The sequence below is a fragment of the Odontomachus brunneus genome, unplaced genomic scaffold (assembly GCF_010583005.1).
Source record: "Odontomachus brunneus isolate Ranch 3 - 2012 unplaced genomic scaffold, Obru_v1 Obru_scaffold_069, whole genome shotgun sequence".
Lineage (NCBI taxonomy): Eukaryota > Metazoa > Arthropoda > Insecta > Hymenoptera > Formicidae > Odontomachus > Odontomachus brunneus.
The window spans coordinates 329,282-353,966 of record NW_022639519.1 but is presented as its reverse complement, the minus strand read 5'-3'; the positions used below and the strand labels follow the sequence as shown (position 1 = coordinate 353,966).

General features: G+C 37.6%; 1 protein-coding gene and 1 long non-coding RNA gene across 6 annotated transcripts in view; one reads left to right on the top strand and one right to left on the bottom strand.

Moving 5' to 3' along the window:
* Positions 1-6: 6 nt before the first annotated feature.
* The window catches only part of LOC116846754 (sodium-independent sulfate anion transporter-like), a 44,744-nt gene continuing 20,065 nt past the window's right edge, over positions 7-24,685 (bottom strand). For 3 of the 5 annotated variants that reach the window (XM_032821003.1, XM_032821002.1, XM_032821004.1), the window contains exons 2-11: positions 12,891-13,269; positions 5,292-5,527; positions 4,445-4,646; positions 3,664-3,884; positions 2,554-2,899; positions 1,978-2,280; positions 1,736-1,881; positions 1,245-1,415; positions 828-981; positions 7-729 (exon numbers count right to left, since the gene is read on the bottom strand). In XM_032821003.1, coding sequence (XP_032676894.1) covers positions 689-729; positions 828-981; positions 1,245-1,415; positions 1,736-1,881; positions 1,978-2,280; positions 2,554-2,899; positions 3,664-3,884; positions 4,445-4,646; positions 5,292-5,527; positions 12,891-13,095 — 2,025 coding nt within the window. In that variant the 5' untranslated portion in view covers positions 13,096-13,269 and the 3' untranslated portion in view covers positions 7-688. Of the gene's footprint in view, positions 730-827; positions 982-1,244; positions 1,416-1,735; positions 1,882-1,977; positions 2,281-2,553; positions 2,900-3,663; positions 3,885-4,444; positions 4,647-5,291; positions 5,528-12,890; positions 13,270-19,864; positions 19,881-19,904; positions 19,970-24,685 lie in introns of those variants that run through there. The other 2 variants (XM_032821005.1, XM_032821006.1) reach the window with 2 other exon arrangements.
* LOC116846758 lies at positions 1,758-4,455 on the top strand. The gene is made up of 5 exons (XR_004378595.1): positions 1,758-1,866; positions 1,996-2,357; positions 2,556-2,647; positions 3,670-3,931; positions 4,360-4,455. It is a non-coding gene; the product is annotated as an uncharacterized LOC116846758 (long non-coding RNA).

The window sequence follows — 24,685 nt, the reverse complement described above, 5'->3', positions numbered from 1 at the left end:
TATATATATATATATATATATATATATATATATATATATATAATTTATGCGGATGAAAATCATAGTCACTATATGCACATACGTCGGGCTGCCTGCATATTTTATAATACAACAGAAAAATGTAGCTAAAAAATATTTTGAAATACATGAATTATCTCACAAGGTACACGGCGGCACTACTACTAAGTCGTTAATTATTCCTCGCGAACGCTTTCTTTTCGTGGCACGAGAACGGAATTCTAATATATTTACAATGAGTTTATTCACGATAGACGTAACGGGCGTAACGAGTTCGTCATGAATCGCGTGTCTATTTAACGCGGGGTTACATATGTATATATGTTACAATCTAATTCAATAGAATAAATTCGGAGTGTACATATGTCAAACTCCCGTCTCTCGTAAGTACAAAAATATTACATAGTGTACATCGTACGAATATGTAAGGTACAGCTTAATTTTCATACTGGCTCGCACATTCATAAATACGTACATATATACAAAGTTCCTCTTTAAACAACTATATATTGTCGTAGTTGATAAACGAAGATAACGCTTTGCTTACAGTAATACTGTCTGTGAAACGAAGGCGTCGGTGTTTTCACTATTAATACTGATGTTCGTTAAGGAAGGAGAGAAAAGACCGAATCCAACTGTCATTCGTATCGTCGTCCAAACTTAAACGCGTTCAGTATCGATTCAGAGTCTCGATTGATACATTCGTGTATTCTGCAACAGCAATACATAGTATTTAGTAAATTATTATACACCAGAAAACCCGAAGCCACAAGTGCTGTGGAAACCCTACTATAAAAGAATCGATTTACCTTTAAGGCAGTCGTTGAGCTCAAGTTCGCTGGAACTGCACGTGAGGCTTGACGGTTTCACGCCTTTGAAGATCTGGATAACGCTTGGCTTTAAATTGTGGAAGATCAATGGCTGGCCACGCTTCGCGAAATCCTCAATCAAAGTCTTAATACCCTGAGAAAAGAGAAAAGTTGATAATTAACGATGATATATTTGTTTAATCCTTGATATATCATCAGAATCTACTTAATCTAATTTAAAAATGTTTGAATTTCTTCTTTGAATAGTTTTACTAAATTTACTCTTTTCCTTAAAATAGAATAAGATTCATTCTATTTCGCAATTACCATATAGTATAGTACTATCAAGTGCTAATTAATATAATGCCAAAGCATACATATTATGATATTATGATTGTTCCCTAGCGGCCTATTTACCTTTGCGGCTGTGAAATCGGCCACCTGGATATGTGTGGAGTCTATCACAACGGGCACGGCGGTGCCTTCACGCATCCCTTGCTTGCTGATGACGGCTCGTACGTATTCAACGCTCGGAAACACCAGACTGCGATCCGGTGTTATGACAAGATATTCACAGCCGCTGACGCTCTGTAAAGAGAACGCGTCAATGCGCATTCTGTAAGTTTGAGATCTTCAGAGCATGAAAAAATGCTTCTCAAATATTAATTTCTTTTTTACATAAGGTAACTAAACGTATTATATTGAAACAAATGCAAAATTAAGATAAGTCAGATGTTTGAAAGCTTGAGAGAAGGTAAAACCGACTTTTGATTTAATTCGCTATTAAGACACTTCCTAATGATAGAAAACGCGTCTAATACATCAAATTTTATGTAGTAAAGACATAGTAGTAAAGATGTAGATCTTGTAGTAAAGATGTAGTAAGAATTTTAATAGTAAAGACTCACCGTAGCTTTATGGACTCGTAATGTCGGTCTGGCCGAGGCATAAAGTAGGAACAAGAGATTTATACCAATACCGATTACTATGCCCAGCTCAAGTCGCACGAAAAGGCAGCACAGGAACGTGACTATGGCCGGTATGAGATCAATTTCTGGAAAAAGAAAAAAAACGACAATGCAATTAGTAACAAAATCATTACGCTTTATGGTGTAACTTTGTACCGCATCGTGTAAGAGAAACAACTTACTCTTGGTTCGCCACATAGGTTTTACCACGTGAAGCTCTACCATGAAAACGACCGCAGCGATGATGACGGCCGCCAGGGAGGCCTTGGGAATGTAATATAGATAGGGTGTGAGGAATTGCAATGATATAAGTACCAGGAGACCAGTGTAGACTCCACCGAGCGTTGTCTTCACTCCAGACGAATGATTGACTGCACCTCGACTGAGGCCGCCGCTCACGGGCATCGACGATACAAAGGATGACAGCACATTGCACGCACCCAGTGCCAGCATCTCTTGAGTTGCGTCGATCGACTTGCCATCAGCTATATATGTGTAACATAAATCCATTATTTTTTTTGAAGAAGAAAAATTGCTCCGATGAAACATCTCTATTCTTTAGGTATTCAAATTATTTTAAGTGTAAATCATCAATTTTATAAACCTATTTTATGAAACTTAACAACTTTACAAGTTTTACAAGTTTTAACTTTACAAGTTTTATTTCACTATTATGCATTTGATTGTTATTCGAGAGAAGAAATTTCTTTCCCGACGCGTTATGAAAGTTTATACTATGTAGAATAGAGTTTTCTTACAGAATACTTTGGCGATAGAAATGCTTTCCAGCAAACTCAGCATGGGAATGACCACACAGCCGGAGCCCAGAGACGAAATCATATCAAGGAAGGTGTAAGTTTCATTTCCTATACGAGCTTCGAAAGGCGGCAGACGAAATTCCGGTAGTCCTTGCTTTACATGACCTGTTAAAATCACGGGTGACTCTCCCAGGTGAATCTCAAGGGCCCAAGCCATTATAGCGCAAATGATTACTATGATGATATTCCTGGCTGTGGAGAGCAGCCAGAGTAGCTTTGAAATGGCTTGTTGAAGTTGCGACGGCACTTTGGTATTTTTTGGTATCACTGGAAGGTCCTTAACTTTCTGTAAATGCAAGAAAAATATCAATTATCCTGATCAATGTTTCGATTTTTCCATTATTAATATGAATAATGGCACAATGGAAATTGTTTCGGACAAATTTTTCTTTTCTATCCAGATCTTCCAAAATATTCACGTAATTTAAACAAGTCAAGGTTGAAGCGATAAAACGTTATCGCACCGTTGGTATTACGAGCAAAAAGATCGCCGGCTCTAAACGATAATTGCCTTCTCACCGTGGCTGTTTCCCGAGCTAATAATCAATATCGCAAACAATATCGTCCTATCGACTCGTAAGATGACACGCCTGCGGGCGATGGAGCTTGAAAAATAACGATTCGTCGTAACGACAATTGTGACTATGAAAACAGCGGTGATCTACTTCGTGATTATAACAGAGTTCGAAGAACCAATGAAGTAAAATAGCGTAAACCCAGACTTGAGTCATCGAGCGAAACGTTGAAAAAGATAATTCCGGAAAAGACGTGGCAAGTTATATAAATCTCGTCGAATTCAGTTCTCTCGACGTTTGCAATTAAATATAGATTTCCCGTCTCTCTCCACGAATACATTTGGAAATTGGTATTGGTTAAACTTTACCTAACTCGAACTAATATTTACGTTCACGAGCCGTAATAAATGATCGAAATGGGAACGCAGCTCGATCATTTATTTCGCGATGGCGCATTAGCCATTTAAATGCTGCAAACACTGAATAACGAGTGAGTGCTAGATAGCTTGTTGCAATTTAATGCCGTCGCGCTTACCCGTAGAAGCAGCAGGACAATTATGCAGACGACTCCCAAAGCGGTGTCCCAGAGCCGCGTCTCGCCGATCTGCTCGAATATATCTCGCCAGACTTGCACAAATTTGCCACTGGATACATGGACCCCGAGAATGTCTTTCACCTGGCTGGTGGCGATAATGATTGATGCCGCCGACGTGAAACCGACAGACACTGGCCCCGATATGAAGTCCAACAGGAACCCTAATTGTTGGACAATACAAAAAGTTATTTTGCACTGAGAGAAAAATGTACGATATTTGGAACTATAATGGCATAGTAAAAAGATTATAGTTAGGAATATCATTTTTACAGTAAATGTCAGCATAATATTTATAATATTTACAATATAAGCATAGTGTAACTGATTCATGTAAAATTTTTACCAAGAATATATTATTTAAAATAAAAAACACAGTAAGGTAGCAAATATTAAATGGTAAGGGAAATTAACAATTTTATATAGTCAGTACAATTGGAATATTTGGAAAATATGGGTACATGTAATTATATCTCCAAAGCGTACTTTACTATACACATAGAGTCATAAGATGGTGACTATAAATCTATGTTTATTCTGCTATATCTTTGTATTTAGATGAACTATAAATATTTGAGGCCCAAACGAACTATAAAATATAGTGAGATAATAGTTATTCCAACTATTTTTTTCTCTCAGTGTGGGAGTGGCTTCGAGTGGGAAAGATATGTGAAATATCAAGCAACAAGGTTGTAAACGACAAGTGAGTACCATGCGACGTTACCTAATTGCAAGATGCCCATTAGCAAAGAAACGCAGCCCGAGATGAAGGCCAATAATACAGCGAAATCGGGTCCTAGGTGCGCTCTCTGGAGAGTTTCTCTCGTCATGATCGCGACGATTGCAGTCGGCCCTACAGGTACGTCCTTGCAGGAGCCAAAAATTGTGTACACGAAACACGCCATGAAGGACGAGTAGAGTCCATACTACAAATCCAAACGGTGTATTCCCTTTATTTTAATCTAATATCTTTAGTATATCATATAAATAATACTCCGCAATATAATATTATCGCAATATAATATTATAGATGAGAATTTTTGAAATTTTATACATACCCCTCATAAAAACTAGAAATCTGTAAATTGTTCAAGTCCCGTAAAATTCAAGAAACTTTTTACGAATTTCTCAAAATTATACACGCATCTCTACCGATCCTTCCGAGTCATGTATGGAATTATAAGTTATATCGGAGTTTCCTTCTGAGAAAATTTTCTCTCATTCCCCAATTTTCACGCGCATCTCAAACTACACGTATAAAATATACGAATAAAGATCTGCTTTAATTTTATATCAGTTCAACGTTTCCTGTATACATTAAGTGATAGCCTCAGATAAATACTGATTTAGCCATCACACATCTTGACTTCGAAATTGCGTGTCGTGACACGTTTTCATTAAAGGTGAGACGCGATTAAAACGTGAGAAAAGAGTCAGCTAATTCTCGTGCTAGGCACTGGTTTCGAAAATGTTTATTCATGATCGGCGCATAGCCTGTTCGTAGTCAAGACTGATAGTATATATAAATCGCTATAGGAGAGCAGATGTTTTGACGGGTCAAACGGGCTTACTTGTAATGGTATTCCTGCGACGTTAGCGTACGCTATTGCCTGCGGTATGACGGTGAGTCCCACGGTAATGCCGGCCACTAGATCGCTCACCACATACTCCTTCTGATAATGCGGCAACCACGCCAGGATCGGTATCCTTTTGAACAGCAGCTTCCTCTTGAAGGAACTCTTGATTCGCCGATATAGCCAGCTTCTTCCGGAGGAACACAGGATATTCTTGTTGGTATTTTCTGGCACTAAAAGGAAAACAAGAAAAATATTATCGATATTAACATTATTTATCAAAACAAATACCAACCGGTTTTGGGACATATTCGTGGAATATATTTGTGAGAACATTCTTACAGTTGAGATATCTTCCTCGCGAGAAGGCTCGGAGAATATAAGTAGAATCTTTCTTTATTGCGATCGAGTAATAAATATTTCCTTCACTCTCGATGAAATTTATCGTCTGTCGCTTTTAATTATGGCGCTCTGTTGTATTCTACGAATATACATGCACGAGTCGTTTACTCGCAGTTAAGAGATGTCACGCATTACAAGACAGCAATTATACTTTTTTTCATACTTTATGAAACGTAATAGCGGCCGCTTCGAGCGCATTGCATTTTGTCACTCGTCAACGCGTTATCGATGCGGATGATAGTGGCGTAATTTATTTTGTATTTTTCTTTTTCTCACCTCGTTTTATGTTTTTTTTCAATCGCTTGATCGTAGTCGACCCGTGGTAAAAGGAAGAAGAGCCTAAGTCGAATGAACAAAGATAAATTGGCGCCACACCAAAGAAAAAGCATTTGAAAATTTATTTTTGTGGGATATAAAGTTTACTTCTGTGAAATAAAGTTTCTTTCTATGAAGTATGGTTTTTATATCCCACAAATGAATTTTCATGTATTTTTTCCTTAGTACGTGGCACGCCATGCACATCCAAAGAAAAATATACGTGTACTCAGAGAAAAAAATGATGATGGTAACTACATGAGCTTTATATGAAGAATTGCAATTAGATAATTTAATAGATATTTTGTATACTGAGAAGAAAATACCTGAAAATTTATTTATGGGATATAAAATTTATTTCTCTAAAGTAAAGTTTGTTTTCGTTAAAAGAAAAACTTTTGTATGCCACAAATAAGTGTTTAAGTATTTCTTTTTCCGTAGTAAAGCTTTAGTACTAAAGCTTTAGTTGCAATAACTGAAAAATATTTAATTAAGCTACATATACATTAATTTTGCATACAAAAGTCAGTTGTCACTTATATAGTTACTATTGTTATGTCTTTTTTTCTCTGAGTGTGTTGGACACGCGTTGCTCGAGCAGAGTCGACAATTCCCGACGCGCTTTTCTAATAGTGGTCCTTAGAAAGTATCGCGCAAGATGCGAGATAACGGCGGCACGATCGATATTGTAACGAGAGTGACGCGTAATGCGCACACGACATCGGTCCCTTATTTCTTCGAGTTTTGCGCCGTGAAGCGAAGGGGTTGCTCACACGAAGGGGTTGCTCACAGCTTGGCTGACACATTTTAGATGCAAAAAACGATGAGAGAATCATACTAGCGGTGTGTGAGATGTTATTTTTCCTCGCATCTCACACACCGCTCGAATTCTCTTTCCTTTTCTCTCTCTCTTTCTTTCTGTCTCTCTCTCTCTCTCTCTCTTTCTCTCTCTCTCTCTCTCTTTATCTCAACACCATCCTATTATTAATTACGATCGAGGCGCGGAAGTTAGCAACGGAGCAAACGCAATTAACGCGATTTCAATCGGGAAGATGCAACGCGAGGTGAGGAGAGCAGAGGCGAGGTGAGAAGACACGAGTCCACATTAACTTGTGTTGCGTCTCCTCGAGACGATTACGCGAAGTTCAAGGATACGAAGCGCGACGCGCGTGCATTATCTCTCACTTGGACACATCTTGGGGCGAGACGTCGATCTCCACGCATCTCGTGTACTTCCGGCGCGCAGCACGACGTTACGTGTGCGTTCGTGTTGTTATCCTTTCTTTTTACGACTTCTTATCATGCGATTGCACTTGATGGTTTACACGAGAAGCGCGCGTCGTAATGTTCGTTAGTGCGCTATAATACCGGCAGTAAGATGCCGTACAAAGCGTAATAAAATAAAGTGCTGTCTCATTCCTGACGGGGAGGGCAAGGGGGCGGGGGAGTAATGAAACCTAATCAACCGCGAATGGTCCACAAATGTAGCGGTGCATTACACCGTCGCGTGGTAATTAATTAATGCTTGGTTCGCAACAGGCGAGTCGCCAGGTACACGCGCATCCATCCATCCGATGTGTATTCAACGGCGCGAGCCAGGCCGGGTGCCGGCATCGCATCTCATTATCTCTTCGCGCAGATTTCGCGCCGTCTACCATCGCCGATAATCCGATAATCGAAACTGCGAAACGCGACTAGCTCGGCGCGTTAAGTTCGCCCAATTAAAGTTTTAAGTATACGTGAAACTTTGCGCCGCGGATTTTACACGGCATTAATGCTAATCGGGCTATAATTCACAGAGCTACAAATCAAACTGTCGAGCTGCAATTCTTCTCGTTACGGATAAAGAAAAGAGAAAACAAGTTATTGAAGAAAAAAGAGAAAAAGCACAAGTTCCCTTTTCAGACTGCTCTTTTATATTAATTTTAAAATTAACTTTCTTATATTAATTTTATTAACTTTATTACATTTGAAATTAATTAATAACATATTAATTAATCATATTAAACCTCGAATTTAGTAAATTATTAATTTTATATTAATGTGCCAATTTCTCTTTTTTGCATGTACCGAAAAAATTATAATCTTATTTTTAGAGAGTATCTTCTTATATATGGCCTCGAAAGGATTTCTCTAAAACCAAAAAAATAATACTCTAAGCATAATATTTTTAAAGCTAGAGACATTTCATCTCTTATTTTCAGTATAAATTTTGCTCTATATCGAGAAAAAATATTTGAAAATTTATTTGTGGGTTATAAAATTTCTTTCTGTGAAGTAGTTTTATTTCTATGAATAAATCTTATATCCTACAAATAAATAAATTTTTAAATACTTTGTTTCCAATATAAAAAGTAGAAATTTCTTCTAGTAAAAGAGTATTTGAAGTATATGTATTTCTCTTTATTGAAAAGATAAAATGGAAAAAATAAATGGAAAAACATATCATTAACTAAATAATATCTGCTAGATTTTCGACTAATAGCTCACTTTAATAGAAAAGGAATATGGCACACTGAGAAAAAAATTCTTAAAAATTTCTTCGTGGGATATACAAATATTTCTGCGAATAAACTTTATATCCCACGAAGGAGGAGTTCTCAAATATTTTTTCTCAGTATAAGAGTTCTCGCTTAGAATATGGGATTACAGAAAAAATATGGTATTACGTTGCAACTAGAATTCTTTTTTTGGATGTTGGAATATATATTTTCCTTGTGGCCTTAGAAGAATCCTCTTGAGGTTGTGTACAAGAGGATATTCGCTAAGAATGAGATTAAGTAAAATATTAATAATTACAAAACATTGCGTTTGTGTAATCAGTCACAAAGATAATCGACATTTATCGTAGTGTATGTGCGTACATTTTTCGAAATAGCAAGATTATGAATATTATACTATATTTTTATTTTCGACTACATGTAAAATTTCTCATGTCCACTAAAACTTGCTGTAACGTCGAATAAATTACAGTTAAGCTATCGCAATCAACATTAGATACGTAAAGTAAGTATGTAAATTGTAATATAACATGCATTTTTATATTCATTTTCACTATTTGTTTATAAGTACTATTATAATCGTCTTTCACTCACATTTTGGGTAAGATGGCCCACTATCATTCTAACATTTATAAAATAAAAGTCGTTATATTTCAAAAATGATTTTCAATATTACAGTAATTAAATCTTATGTGCAATATGTTTTAATCAAAAATTAGATTTAAAATTTAAAGTTTTGTAATAGAGGTTTCTATTTTATATGTATATTATATTTTTTACAAATAATATATATTAAATATCCTATACTAAAATGAATATGTCAAATTATGTTTTTTTCACTATTTTATAAAATAATAGATACAGAATCTTGAACATAAAATATGTATGGGTTATCTATTCCATATGGCTATTTTGTCTTAAACATTTAGGTAAGATGCTCATGTTTTGATATTTTTGTAATAAATAATTTCACTGAAGTATTTTTCTTTTAACTCTGATGGTATTATATACTGTAGTCTTCAGTGAAGTAATGTGCCAAACGCTATTAAGAAATAACAATAAGAAATGTATTTTTTTGCATTTTAGAAAAGTATGGCCATCTTATCCGAGTTTACCCTATATTTTTTGCGGGCGCGAAAAATAGAAAGAAAAATAGAAAAGAGGGAAAGAGAGAGGGAAGAGAGAGGGAAGAGAGAGAGAAAGAAAGAGAGAGATACGATGACAAATACAACTCTCGCGTCCAATGGCAATACACGACTGACTAAGCGTAATGAAAATTTTTAATGATTTTCTTCAGCATGGCATGAGTCGCGTCGAGAGACGGATATGCGAAACGCTAAGTATTTCACAGTCGTTCATCGATAAAGTCGTGTCATGGATTTTCTTTGTCCTCGATTCGCAATGTGCGATGTAATTCAAACGATCTCTCATGTGCACGAAGTGTTTACGCGATAGAGAGACAATGCTGTGATCGATAGTGATCTATTGATCTAGATATTCTAAGAGAATATGTAAAATTGAAAATAATGATTTATTCACGTCTTATTATTATGCTCGCGATCGAGACGAGTGAGGCGCATTCTTGTCGACAAATCGAATTAAAGTCTGAAAAGAGCTGACGTAACGGTGCTGATTGTTGCGCTATTCGAGGACGGGAATGTTAATTGGCAATATATTTTTTTGCGAGCCGGTTATTGTGTGCCTCGAAATATTTGTCCCTCATTTTCTTTCTCTCCCCCGCTCTGTACGTCAATCAACACACTGACAGTGCAAAGATATCGCCGAAATGTCACCACCTCGGCGGATGCTTAAACAACGCGCTGTTTTCCCGGTGCATTGCACCGCGTTCTTCCTTACTCGTCGTTCGACGTCCCCGTTTGTTATAAATCAATCAGATCGCGTGCGCTTCCGATCACGAGCACATTCCGCGATCTTGCCATTCTTTCTCGACGGGACGACTGTTGTCGCAGCTGCGCTCGGTTTCTGCGTCACGAGAAAAATCGCCCTCGCGGACGGTTATTATTATTTTCCGGCGGTGCAAAAACGTGAGCGCGTGCGTTTCCCCGCGCTCCCACTCACGCGGAACGCGCTGTATTTATCGGAGAATGAAAATTATTGCGATCGACGGCTGCGTGCCGCCGAAGCGCGTGGGAATAATAATAATATATACGTTGTATGTGCGTTCTCGTAATAGTATTATACGAACGCGTACGCGCGACGCCCGGCGAGCTGACTGCGATATAGCGGGGCGACGTGCCTTGAAACAATTTTTCCGACTGCGAATTTATAAAACGCTAAAAACGACCGTGCAACCGTGAAAGTGAAGGTCGGTGTATAGTGCGGCCGATTATTTTTGCCAATTTTTGCCGGGGTCCCTGTCGTTCCGCGCCGCGCATGACACGGTGTCGCGTGTTGACTCATATAAATATAAACGCGGGCGCCAGCACACACCTAGCATACACACATACACACATATATATATACACATATATACACACACACACATACACACATACACAATGTACACACACACACACACGCACATACCGATTATTTTCCCATCCACTTTCGCGCCGGCATTGTTCAACGGCAGAATTTCGCATGATCGCATCGGCAATGAGTTTTCGCACTTGGTTTTTTCGAAAAGCGTAACGTTATGCGAGAAATGTATGACTGCGGTCGTACGATGTATTTCGAGAGCTTGTAGCACGCGAGAGGCACCGTGTGCAATGGAAAATCCAATCAAATGCAATCGATGTCTAATCGACAGCTGCGAAGATAACTTCTCTTTCCATTGTATTGAATTTTTATCTATGACGAACCGTTTTCGAAATGGCGTTTTTCGCCGACTAAAAACGGTCACCTCTCCGATTACGCCGACATTGAAATATCGGGCGCTGAATTTTACTTTATCGCTATTTTAAATTGCTACAACAACATCCGCAGCAACGTATCGTTTCACGAGTAATCGCGAGTATGATGACTGACAGAATTGCGAGAGAGCCCCTACGGAGTTTTATTAAAATTAAATTGAAAAATTGACCATAATATGGCGAAATATTGCAAAATCGGACGATGAATCGTAGTTTTGGGCTGAATTTAATTTAATTTTATCTCCCTGGGTTTTCGCTTAAATTTCAAATTATAAAAGCTTTATTATTGGATTGTGTAATTTCAGATTTTTCAGATCAAATCAAGCAATCATAATTTCATAAAATTATCCATTTTGATTTCCTGTTCCTCTTGTATACGTTATTTCACAAAATTTTAATGATAAAAAAGCACAATTGTTTCATATTACTTGAAAAATCCAAAATTACTTATTACACAACTCAATATCAATAGCATGACCGATGCTAATCATCTTTTGGTATACTGTTCTGCGAAATAGTAGTTGGCCGTAGTTATGCACGAATGATCCAATTTACATAAAGTATGTTTTGAAAATGGAGATAAAAACTTGATACATGATTTAAAAAGTATAGATAGTACTAAGGTTCTCTTCGCCATCGTCCAAGAAGTCGAACATGATCAATTTTCTCCTCTTTAAGAATATCCATTGACAAACATAACCCTTAAAAAATAACTAAAGAAGATGCAACTAGTAAAAAGTGGCGCAACTAATAGAAAATAAAAACTGTTTTTTAATTAATTTCAGACGGCTATAAGGCTTGGATCTCTTTTGTTTTATGTAGGGAAACTACCCATCAGTAACGAAAATTCAAAAATAATAATTTTGTGGATCATTCTTGCATAATGATCAATTGTAAAATAGAGTCAGTTTAATCCTATTAAAAAGAACATTTCCTTTTGTTCTTCGAGGGACCTCTACATCGAAAAAAATGAAAATTATTTGCAGAATATAAAGTTAATTTTTCTATGAAATAAACTTTATATCGTTTCTATGAAATTAACTTTATATTCTGCAAATAAATATTCAAATTTTTTTTTATTTAAAAAACGTAACCATTAAAGAAAAAAATATTTGAAAATTTATAAAATTTTATAGAAGTAAACTTGATTTCATAAAAACAAACTCTATATCTTATAAGTAAATTTTCAAATATTTTTTCTCAGTGCAAATGCTATTGAATATATTAATTCTTAAAAATAATTGCTTAAAAAAATATTCAGAAACCAGAGTCGGGCCCAATGACACTGATGGCATCGCGGATCAAGTCAGCGATTCTCAGGGTCTCGCTTCGATCGATTCTCAAGACACGATCCTCCTCGCAGCGTGATCAAATATGCAGGAGAGCGAGGAAACGCGATTGCACGAAATAAAGTAGGAAGATGGAAAATCCAAAAGAGCGCGCTGATCGCAATGCACGTAATGCACAATGCGTGATTAATTAACGTCGCCGCCGATAAAACTTACCCTCGAGGTTGACGACCTTCGCGTCTTTGGTGATGGCGTGTGCGCCGGCAATTATGCCGGCCGAATTGCCGTTCAACGCCGGCTCGTTGTTGTTGCCGCCGTTGCTCCGCAGCACGTCGTCGAGTGCGTTGCTGCTGAAGCCGGTCAGGGTGACCTCCCTGCGATTTTCCAGGTCGTACTCCTCGTTGACGTTATACCTGGACATAGTGGCTGGTAGCGTTCACGGCGAATCGACACGGACGTTGAGGACGACGGACGAGAGCGAATATTCGGAGTACCCTCCTCGATGACTTCGACAGCGATGCGTGGCGCCGGTGTGAAGCGGGTGTTTCGTCATCAGGTGGACTCCATCGTCGTCGAGCTTGTTCGCGTAGCGACCCTGAAATGGCGATAAGAAAATAACTAGTTGATCGATTCGTATCATACATACTACAGAAAAATACTTAATAATTTATTATTTATTATTTATGTCAAGCTATTTGTGGAAAACAAAGCCTACTTTCGTGAAATTAAGTTTAATATTGTGAAATAAAATCGTATTTCTAATAAATAGACTTGTATCTCACGAATAGATTTTCGAGTATTTTTTTTCAACGCACGCAACCTACGTGAATCGTTTAAAGAAAAGTACCAATGCCCGGACACGTAGTTAATTCTGAGCATTCTTATTGTTTTGATCTTCAAATATATACAAAAAATATTCTACTGCTAAGAAAAGCGACTACTCAGTTTACTTCCTTTGTTTTAAATAATGGTTAATTTTGACGAGGAATATTTTCTCGATAATAATCTTATAAAATGTGCTCATGAATATACTGAAGCTTTATATATAGTTGCAATAACTACATAAAAATAGTTTATTAAAAAATTACATACGTTATAATTCTATATATTAAATTCATGTATATAAAGTTGTCACTTTATTTTTGCCATTGCCATGTTTTCCTCTGAATATAACAAATAAATCGAATTTTTAGGGGAGAGACTTTTCATATTTTTCCATTGTAATATGATTCTGATTTTAATAAAATTCAGGGTAAAGTATTTACGGTCCAAAAGAACCATTTCGCGATTTTGTATTCATTAAAATAACTACTAGAAAAAAAGTACATGAGCAACATATCCCTGTGAGATCAATTAGACCCGGTCTTCTCTAATTCAATATTCACGATTGAAATGTTAAATCTACTAGGATTTAGAATATATTTTGTATGAGTAAATTTAATCCTTGTGATGAGAGAACTTACGTATGTGTGACAGATCTATGGATACATAAATTTGTGAAATAATATTTGCTCGAATGCAACATACATTTTTCTGTGTGCAAGATTGGTGTCATATCTGGGAATTGGCCCTTCAGGCCTCGCGACATGTTATTCTCTGTGCGTTTTTTCGCCAATTATTACGGCGATTAATCAATCTTGCGCGCATACATCCCTCTCCGTCTGCTCCTTCGAACGACGACCTTCTTACCTTCTTCGGCATAATCGTGTAGTCACGACGATACGGACCCTGGTCGCTCGCGCGACCCTCCTCAAATGGGAGAGATTTCGAGCCCCGGTGCGATTTAATTAAGTTAATTAATCGACTACGTACTCACGTTTAATTACACCAGCGCTCCGGTGCTTTGCGTCCGCCGCGTCCGTCCGGCGAACTTTTCACGGCGCGGGATATAATCATTTCGCGAGACGCGACGCGACGCGACAGGACGGTGAAAGCCAAAGAGTTTTATAAGAGTTTAATCGTTTCTCTCGATAACGCGATGGAGTAATTACGAAATTGCCACGACGGACGTCGTTTCTTGCTGAAATTCGCAATTGCGCGAATATCGGATCAAAAAAGTGTCCACGCCGCCGTCGCGTTCTCTCGTCCAGTAAAACTTCTCCCTGCCTCTTTCGCTCTCTCTCTTTCTCTCTCTCTTTCTCTCTCTCTCTCTCTCTCTCACCCCCTGTCGTTTCTCCATAAAGTAAAACGTGCATCGGCGCGTGTACGTCAAGTCGTGGTTCACAATTGTCGAGATTTCTCAGACGAATGGTAAAAACGTGGCGATGTCGAACAGAGAGCGCGTGGCATAATTGACGGAATTTCGCAATTAGCTTTGCGAAAACTCTCATAAAAGAGCGGATTTCGCCCTAATGGCGAGTACGTGCGTCTGTGTGTACGTGCGTGGCAGATTAAGCGGGAATTTGTCAGAAAGGACATCGCACTCGCGCGCAATCGTGTAGAATGCCAGTCGAGACACGTCCGCAAATTCTACTAAACAATTATCCCGACTCGCTCGCATGCTTATCGACATTCAGATGACGGCTGAATGAAGCGTACCACAAACTCGGCGGAGTTTGCAAGAAGAGGACCACGACAGCGCGAGGGCAACGGGAGAAAGAGGAGATTTCACCGAAAATTTCGACGATGGTCTCTCTCTAGATACACAACTGCAACAGACAACCGCATCGGTTCGATAGTTATAACGAGTACTTTAGCGGTTGTCGAACGAGATAGTCGTTGTGAAAAACGCCGCAATGTGGAAATACTTTAATAAAGGGACGACAAGATTATTAAAAGTCGCAGTTCTTCGGTGCTATTAAATATTATTACGAAACTAACAGACATACGTACACTGAGAGAAAATACTTGAAAATTTATTTGTGGGATATAATGTTTATTTCAGCGAAATAAATTTTTATCCCACAAATAAATTTGTGAGTATTTTTTTCTCGATGTATATATATTGATTTGAAGACCCGTATTGCGTTTTGCAACTAAAGAAACGGCTCAAATTGTGACCGCGGAACATACAAGTATCTCTGAAAAAGAGATAGTTGGAAATTGATTTTTTGGATATAAAGTTTATTTCTGCGAAGAAATTTTGTATCCCATGAATAAGTTTTCAAATAATTTTTTCTCAGGATACATACGCACAGGAAAATATTACTCTACTGCCAAGAAAAACAATCACTTGATTTATTTTCCTTCTTTTAAGTAAGAGTCATCTTTAACAAACGATATTTTCTCATTAATAGTATTAAAGTACATTAATGACAAATTTTTTTCTACAGAAGTTAATTATCACGTATTCAAAAGAAGAATTCATTCATTTTACAAGAATATATAAGAATAATATTTTACAAGAATACTTTATAATAATACTTTGTGAAATATACACTTCATAAAATATTCTTTATAAAAAAGAACTTTCTGTTTTAATTTTTTAGTGTAATATTTTTTAGTGAAATGTTCACTAGAAATCAAAGTGTATTTTGAATGAATTCGATACTTATGATGAACTTGTGATAGATTTGCGGATGTATAAACTTATGAAATACTCGAGACAAATAACATTTACTTTAATGCAGCATGTCTTTTTCTGTGTGCGTTTATTTGTTTTGCAATATTTCAGACCGCCGAAAAATTGCACCCTGGTCGAAAAATTGCAACCTGTGGCCTTAGGGAGAACATACATCTTGACATAAAAGTAGAAAGACAGAAGACAGTCAGAAGTCGCGCTGGTAAAAAGTAGAAACTGTCGACCATCTGAGTATCAGAGCGAGTTCTGATTGGTCTGCTTTCTGCTTTTCTGCCTAGGTGTGAATTCTCTCCTAAGAGGATGCCAAAGTGGATGACGAGCTGCAAAAATGTCGACAAATAGAGACAGCCGACATGACTATGCTATTTTTCTTGAATTTATAATGTATATAATAGATTTTATATGAATGTGCGCTACATTTTGTCATATATTTAGCAGAAAATTCACGCGCGCATATAGGAATCTTTCTGCAAAAGTTTCGTATATTTCTGAATTTCCAAATTCACTTGTAAAGATACGGAAATATTTCTGGAAGTTTTCCTGAGCGGAGCGAACGCACGTTTGGTATGTACAAGCTGCAGAACTCTTGTATCAGACAAATATTTACAACTCGAGATATAAATTTTGAAATTTTTTATCGTTTTCGTTACATATTGAGCAACGTCCCAATTCATTTCTGCACATGTTCTCACGTGTGTTCTGTATAATGCAAAAATATTTTGTGTAATGCAAAAATATTTTGTCGCCGCGCGAATAACCGCAAGCAGGTCATAGCAAAGTGCGTGGCGCGCGATATGTCGTTTCTAAAAATGGAAGAAAGAAAACGATTTACGACTATGCATGCGATAGCGTGAAGCTGTCATTATCGAAATTGCCGGTCAATTTCCGAGTGCGGTTTTACGCTGTCACGAGAAAACTTGGCGCGCGCGGAATCGGTCGCGTTTCGCCAAACGGAATTGCGACAGCGCGCGGGATTCTGCCATCAATTAATTTTGCGATCTCGACGCGCGAATCTTGAGATCCTCCGTTTCCTTGTCCCCCTTTCCCCGTCGAAGGGTTCGAAGGCGAGTTCATAAAGCGAGGTCACGACTGTCAAATCGTGGCCGCTCTTTCGACTCGCTCGCTCACGCGAGCAACTCGGGCGATTCGTTATACGAGGCGGAAGCGCGGGGCGATACCGGAAGCCGGCATTCGATGTCACAATAACAAGTCGACGTGAAAAGATGAAATGGCTCGCGTTGGGAAATCATTCGCGTTACGCGAATGTCCGTGCCGGACACATATATATCGTCCGACGCGATTTCACGTCACGAAAAGACCGGCCTTTTCACTCAAAAAGGGATATATAAATCACAAAATACAAAAATCTAGAAGCACAATAAGTCCAATTGTAGTTGTTGTACTGAGAGAAAAAATATCTGTCAAATAAGAAATATTTATTCGGCGGCTACTGATAACAACATTTACTTGTATTAATACAAAATAAGATATTTTAAATGTATAAAATGTTTGTATTATTCGTATATACGAAACATTTTTCTCAAATAAAAAAATATATATTTTTCTATATATTTTTCTATATATTTTTAAATATATATTTTTTTTCTTAAAAGCTTAACCTTTCCATGAAGGTAACCGTTTGTTTTATTTAAATAAAAGAATTTAGATTCAAATAAACGTGCTATTACTGCCTATCAAATAAATATTTTTTACTTTTAAATATCTTTTCTCTCAGTCTGAGGATGTATATGTGTGTGTGAAAATAAAATATTTTGATAATGATAAATATTTTGATAATACAAAAAAAATATAATTATGTTCAGAGTGGAATCTTATGTTATGGCGCCAAGAGCTTTTTATGAAAGCAACTTGTTTTATTTCAATAAAAGATTTGAATTAAACGTAATTAGTGTTTATTGAATGAATTTTTTACTTTTAAATATTTTTTCTCTTAGTCTGAGTGCAAAAAAATATTTTGGTGAGATAAGTATAATCTTATTCTTATTCTCTCCTTGCGTTATGGCCTCAAAAGGAGATTCTTTCAAAACTAAAAAGAAAATATACTAACACAAGCCTAAAAAGAACTTAGTTACAAGACGTTATTTCCTGCAATTCTACATTCTGAGTGAAAACTTTTATTATTGAAAGAGTCTCCCTCTTCCAATGATGAGGAATAACATAGTTTTTTCTTTTTCTTTCACAATTTTTTCTTTTCGGTTTCAGAAGAAGGCTCTTGTGAAGCCATATGTAAGAGGATTCCACTAAAGATGAGATTACATTTTTTTAGGGTCATCGTCGAAATTTAGCAAAATTTCGTGCTGTTTGCCGGCGCCCGGGCAACGTCATGGAAACCGGTGTGCAGAGTACGATTTTCTCGGCGATATGTTTATGTAATTAATCTCGTATTGAGAAATACACCGATTAGCTGTGCCTTCCATCGAGCAAATCCCTCTCTCTCCCTCTTTCTGTCGTGTGTCCACTGTGTCAGATGTAGCGAGATTATGTAAAGAGATATCGAGAGTGCGTTATAATGAGCGGGAAACATAAGCAACGTTGAGAAAATAAATCAAATGCAATTTTTTTTTGAGGAATATTAATCAAAGCTCGCATAAGTCATCACCTGACATACGTGTCATGTAAGATATTTATATTTTCATTTAGAGTTTTTACGTAACATCCAAGTTTTTCAGTTTAATTATAATATATGTTGTGTTTACATCTGTAATCGCGCGATTTAACTGGAAAATTATCATCTAACTTCGAATGCAAATCAGAGTATTTCATTAGAAAAGAGTTTCAAGTAATAACTATTAATATTGGTCAAAACCTCTCGATTTTTCTACTCGATTTGAATACACTCGGGGAATTGCGGAGCGCGAAACGCAAATTGCAGAGTCGCTCGCTCGAAAAAACAGAGCTCTCCGCCGAAGATCCGGTGATCGAATCAATTCGTCGAAAGAGAAATGATTGAGAAGAGTAACCTTCGCATTCCGCAAAGTAAGTTTTTTTTCTTTTATGTGATACATATTTCAGCTGGCGCCAAAATCCGGTTTTCGATCATCGGCGGCGGATCCAATACACAATATATTCGCTAAACGTATTTTTGATGGCGACAATTTTGCATTTGCGCAAGAGGAACGTTTTGCTCCTTCACATTTCTCAACGCTCACAGTTTTTGAATTTTTATTTCTGAATATTCGCCTCGTATCCCGCGAGATGTATGTGTTTATGTATGCGAATCGCATCGTCGTTTCCTTGTTTTTTTTCAGGAATTATTAAACTCGCGTTAAATTTCAAACCGACGAATTTGCATACGATTGACGTTTCGAGCCTCGGGTTACTGAGCCGTCGTTTGAGTCCTTCTTCCTGCGATCATTACACTTCCGTAGTGCCATTTATTTATCTATTTTCCGCTTATCCACGCCTGATGCATCTGCCTCATTTAATGATCGGCGATCGGGTGAGTCATTACTTGAATCGTATTGCTGTCTAGTTGATTATTAAATTACGCTATTTCTTAATTTGTTAATAGAGACGACTAAGATCTCTACTTGTGTATCACAATTATTTCTAACGGTTCTTGGATTGCGGGATAATAGAGTTTTACTCGTTATTTCCAATCTTAAGTCTAACCGCTCCGTTTCGCGAATTTTTCTTTGGCGTTACTTACTTTCTCTTTCTTGTAATCGCGCGCGATGGATGATACTCACTCGAATTTGGCATTCGCGGATTTCATCGACGCCATCCAGTTTCTTGAATTTGTGAAACTCTCGGTCGTCGGTAACGTAATGATTAGGCACGTCGCCTGTGAGCGAGTTTATCGCGAGGTGTGCTTGAAATTGTAAGCAAAGCCTTTCAGAAGAGGAAGACTTTGCAGCGGTACTGAGAAGAGAGAGAGAGAGAGAGCGTACAAGTTGCTCGAATAATCAAGGAACTTGTGCAGGATAATCGGTGCCCCCGCGATGAATCTCAAAATATTTGTGTTGTACGTTGTCAAATCGGCCATGGCGAAATATCGAGCTCTTAATTGGCTCCAATGCATCTTTCAATCGACAGTCCGCCGTGTCAAAGTGATTTCAAAACGTTGTTATCGCGATGGACTCGTTCCTGCTTTATTACTGCCCCATCCGAGATGAATCGATCACAGATTACCAATTTAAAATAGCATTGTAGCCGATTACGAGCCCGACATTTCGTCATAACCGATGTGACAATGTGTCACGATTATTATTGATATCGTGAAAGCTACGTTAAACTAAGTCACGCGAAAATAGGTTGCTGATCGCTGAGGTCACAAACAAACGATCGTCACCATTGATAAGCGGGATTATCATTCCCTCGATAGTTAACAAAATCTACTGCGCACTATGGATTCAAAATAAACGTCCCATCATCCTGTTGACACTTCGAATGATAATGACGTAATTTCAATGCCAATGTTCAATAAGATGCAACAACTTTTTCGCCACTTCTCTGAATAAAAACAGACTAAAATTGCACAGAAAATTTTGAAAAAAACTTGGCTGGTTGAAGAGTCCTGAAATTATAAATACGTTAAAAGAAAACATATTTAAGAAATAAGAAATATTTATTCAGTGAATATTAACACCGCGAAGAGAATTTTGTGTTAAATTTAACACGTCTGACCACACTAATTCATCTACTCTAATTTCTGTGTTAATTTAACATACAAGGCAAATATAGAAAAAGAAAAAGAAAACATATAATATGTTGGAAATTAACATAAAAATTAACATAAAAACACTTGGACATCATTGTGTCATGTTTTAACATTTAGAGACGGTGAATATAAACTCGACGTAGAATTGTCAAAATAATAGTACAGTAATATGTTAATTAACACAGTAATATGTTAATTAACACAGTATGCGGAAAGTTTAACGTAAAAAATTATACACGGATTAATTTCAACACAAACACAAAAGATTTTTCACCGTCTATAGTAACATATCTACTTATACTAATATAAAATATATCTTTTAAAATAAGGAAGTATATATTTTCTTGGCTTTCCATGAAAACAATTCCAATTCCAAAAAAAATTGTTAAACAAAAGCATTTAGATCTAAGTAAACATGTTATTAATAGGTTATTACCTACCGAATAAATATTTCTCATTTTTCAGATATTTTTCTCTTAGTGTAGTTATAAATATTATAAAGCAGATCATTCTTTCTCTTGTTGAATTTGTTCAACTCGCACATTTCTCCTTTTTTTCAAATGATATTTCGTGGATGAGATGGATCTGTAGCTTTAAAATATGAAAGACGTTACAGTCGTGGGCGACGTTGGACACTTCTTTGGAAGTGTCAAAGGTAAACGGCCAAATTTTTAGGTGAATCGAGTAGGCGCGAGAAATCCCATATGTAATCTCTCTTCTCAGAACAGCATGTGTGCGTGCGTGTGTGTGTATGCGTGTGTAAAGTAACCGCGTTCTAGATGAATTTCTTCGCGAGGGAAATAGACGCGTCACGGGAAGAGCGAGAGACGCGCGACCGATTAATTTCGATTCGCTGTTCGAGAGCGTAGCGCACGCGATGAAAGGATGTTGCGGCAAACAGCTGTCCACGTTTAAATGGTTCGTCAATGAATCACTGCCTCACGTTAGTCGAGGAAATGAATAGTTTGCCCGAGAATCCTTGAGGGCTTTTGCGGTAGGCAGACCAGCGTAATTTCGAGTTTTCGCTCGGAATGCCGTTTACCGACGCTACTAGCCGAATGTTAAACTCCCACTAACGTCCATAAAATATAAGCAGCGATGTTTCCCGAGGTGTGTGTGTTCCCGGCGAGCTGCGTGTGCATACAAACACCACGCGCGATACCCGATAACTAATTTTAAGTTACTATCGTTACACTCGAAACTTCTCCCATGTGAGGAGCGTTTATCTACGTTCGTTCTCCTAACATTCCCGATCGATTCCTGAAGGCGACAATCGTCCTCTCAGTTAGCGATCGTATATTATGTCACGCGCGATTAGAATAATCTCTAATAATTTCCTATTTCCCTGTCGTTGTGACGCGACGCAGCCACACTGAGAGAAAAAATATCTTAGAAATTGTAAATGTTTATTTGATGAGTACTAATAGCATATATCCGCTTATATTAATATAAAATACTTTTCAAATAAGAAAATATACATTGAGAAGAAAAAGATGGTCGATCTAATTAGAATTATAATTATTTTTTTTACCACAACCATATTTTTTTATAATAAAAGTAGTAACATGCATTTAAAGTTGTTATCGCTAACATTATAGTAGATTTTAGTAAAAATAGTTTTTTATTATTTATTATAATTTATAGTAATTACGTCTCCATATAATTATAGTTACAAATACTAAATATTTTTTTCTCAGTGTACATTATTTTAAAACCTTAAAAAAGTCTTGGCTTTTCACGAAAACAATTCTTTGTCCTATTTAAATAAGAGATTTTAAATTTAAGAAAATATGCCGTTAGTACCCACCAAATAAATGTTTACTATCTCTTAGATATTTTCTCTCTCTCGGTGCACGTAAATATCTGAAAGAGTCTCGTAAAAACCTCTAAGAGACAAGCTGCAGGACCTCCAAAGGACAATTTCCCAAGACGACGATGACACGTTAAAAATTCAGAACACCTTTTAAGACGTCTCCGCCGTATCTTTTTCTTCTCCTTTTTTTCAATATTCTTCGCGTTTTTTTTTTCTCTTGACGTTTAGTGCACATCTTCGTCCAAAGAGCAATGTATTTATGGGCGAGTGTGGCAGTGACAGGTTAATATCGCGTACAATTTTCGCGATTGCAGCACGAGGAAGTGTATATCGGAGGTCTATCAGCGGTTTTTTGCCTTTGATATCGTCAGACACCGTAACTGAAAAAATATCGCTTTGGTCAAGGCCCCGCGCTCTTACGCCAGCTCGAGTCCAGATCGATTGACGTCGACGTGCAACAACGTTTGCGAAACTTCCAGAGGAATTCTATAATTTTGTTTTCTGCCGCAGCAACGAGGAAAAGATCCAACGGGACTGCAGAAGAGCTCAAACATGGCAGTGATGCTTAAACGGCAGAGAAAGGTCCGGTTTGCGCGCGACTCGAGGACTCACTTCAAATGGACACAACGCGTTGTTAATACCTACACTGCAAAAAAGATTTTGTTGTTGAAACAAAGATTTAATATGCCGACTCGAAATTTGGTTAAAATGGGATCAACCAAATATTTAGTAATTGCAAGGAAAAATTTAATTGCTACACGTATGTTCCGCTTTCTCATTAAAACATCCCACTTAACACAAGTAAAAAATATGGTAACGTCAACCAAATGTGCCAAATGTTTTGGTTCCAAATATAAAAATAATTTTTTCAGTACACCAAATAAATATTTCCTATTTCTTAGATATTTTTTTTCTCTCAGTTTTATTTTTAGTAGAAATTTCTTCCAGTAAAAGGATATTTGACTCAAACATATTTGATTCATGGAGAAAAAAGTTGGGACAATATTTAATAAATTTGCAATCAATAATTCACCTCATTAGGAGAGGAATATCTTTCACTCGGCACGAGTTTTCGCTTAGAATATGTGACTACAGGAAATAACATCTCGCAATTAAAATTCTATTTTCAGATGTTGGAGTATTTATCTCCTTTCTCTTTCCTTTTAGGAAAATCCTCTTAAAGCCACATAAAAGGATCTCCGTCAAGAATAAGAACATACATTTTCAGTTGCTTTTGTTCCTTTTTCCGGAAAAATTCATGAGCCGAACAAGTGGGCAAAACTTATGTAACATGACGAGCCTTCTTTCTCTTTTCACCTGACTGTCACACCTTATTGTGTCCGCTTCGGCACTTTATTCGAGAACTGCGCTCTCTTTGACGGCTGTTCGCGTCGAAAACAATCGACAGGCGCCTTGCGGCGCACTCCACCTGCCTTTCGCCGAATTCAAAAAGCGAGGATCGCGATCGCACCTCGCTGAAATTCGCAAGCGTATCTAACGAATGCCGACGCGCATCTTTTATTCATGCACGCTCAGGAACCTGCTGATCCCTCTTGGCGCGTGAAATGCGCGCGATGAATTCGCTCGCTTGTTCATTCGTTCGTTTATTCGTCGTGCGTCTCGTGTATGTCTATGGGAGTGTGTATGTATGTGCGAAAGTTTATTAGAAGAAGGCCTATAATCCTACATAGAGGCGGATGATGCTTTCTCTGGCGCGATTTCAGCGTTGCTCGTCGCGGCGCGTTGCGTCGCATCGCGTCGCGTCGCGGCCGATCGGCGCTCTGCCACGAGTTACCGCGTAATGACGCGCAAAACGCGCGCAGGCGAGCGATTTCTTTCATCCGCGAGGAAGAGAAGTGTGCCGCCCGATCCTGTAGTGACGAGCACCGTTTTCATTACACGACACGATCTCATCTCTACTCGCGCGACTCTGTAATGGCTGACGAATCGAACGGGCGCGCCTAAAGCTGGTTATACACACTGGACGAACGAACAGC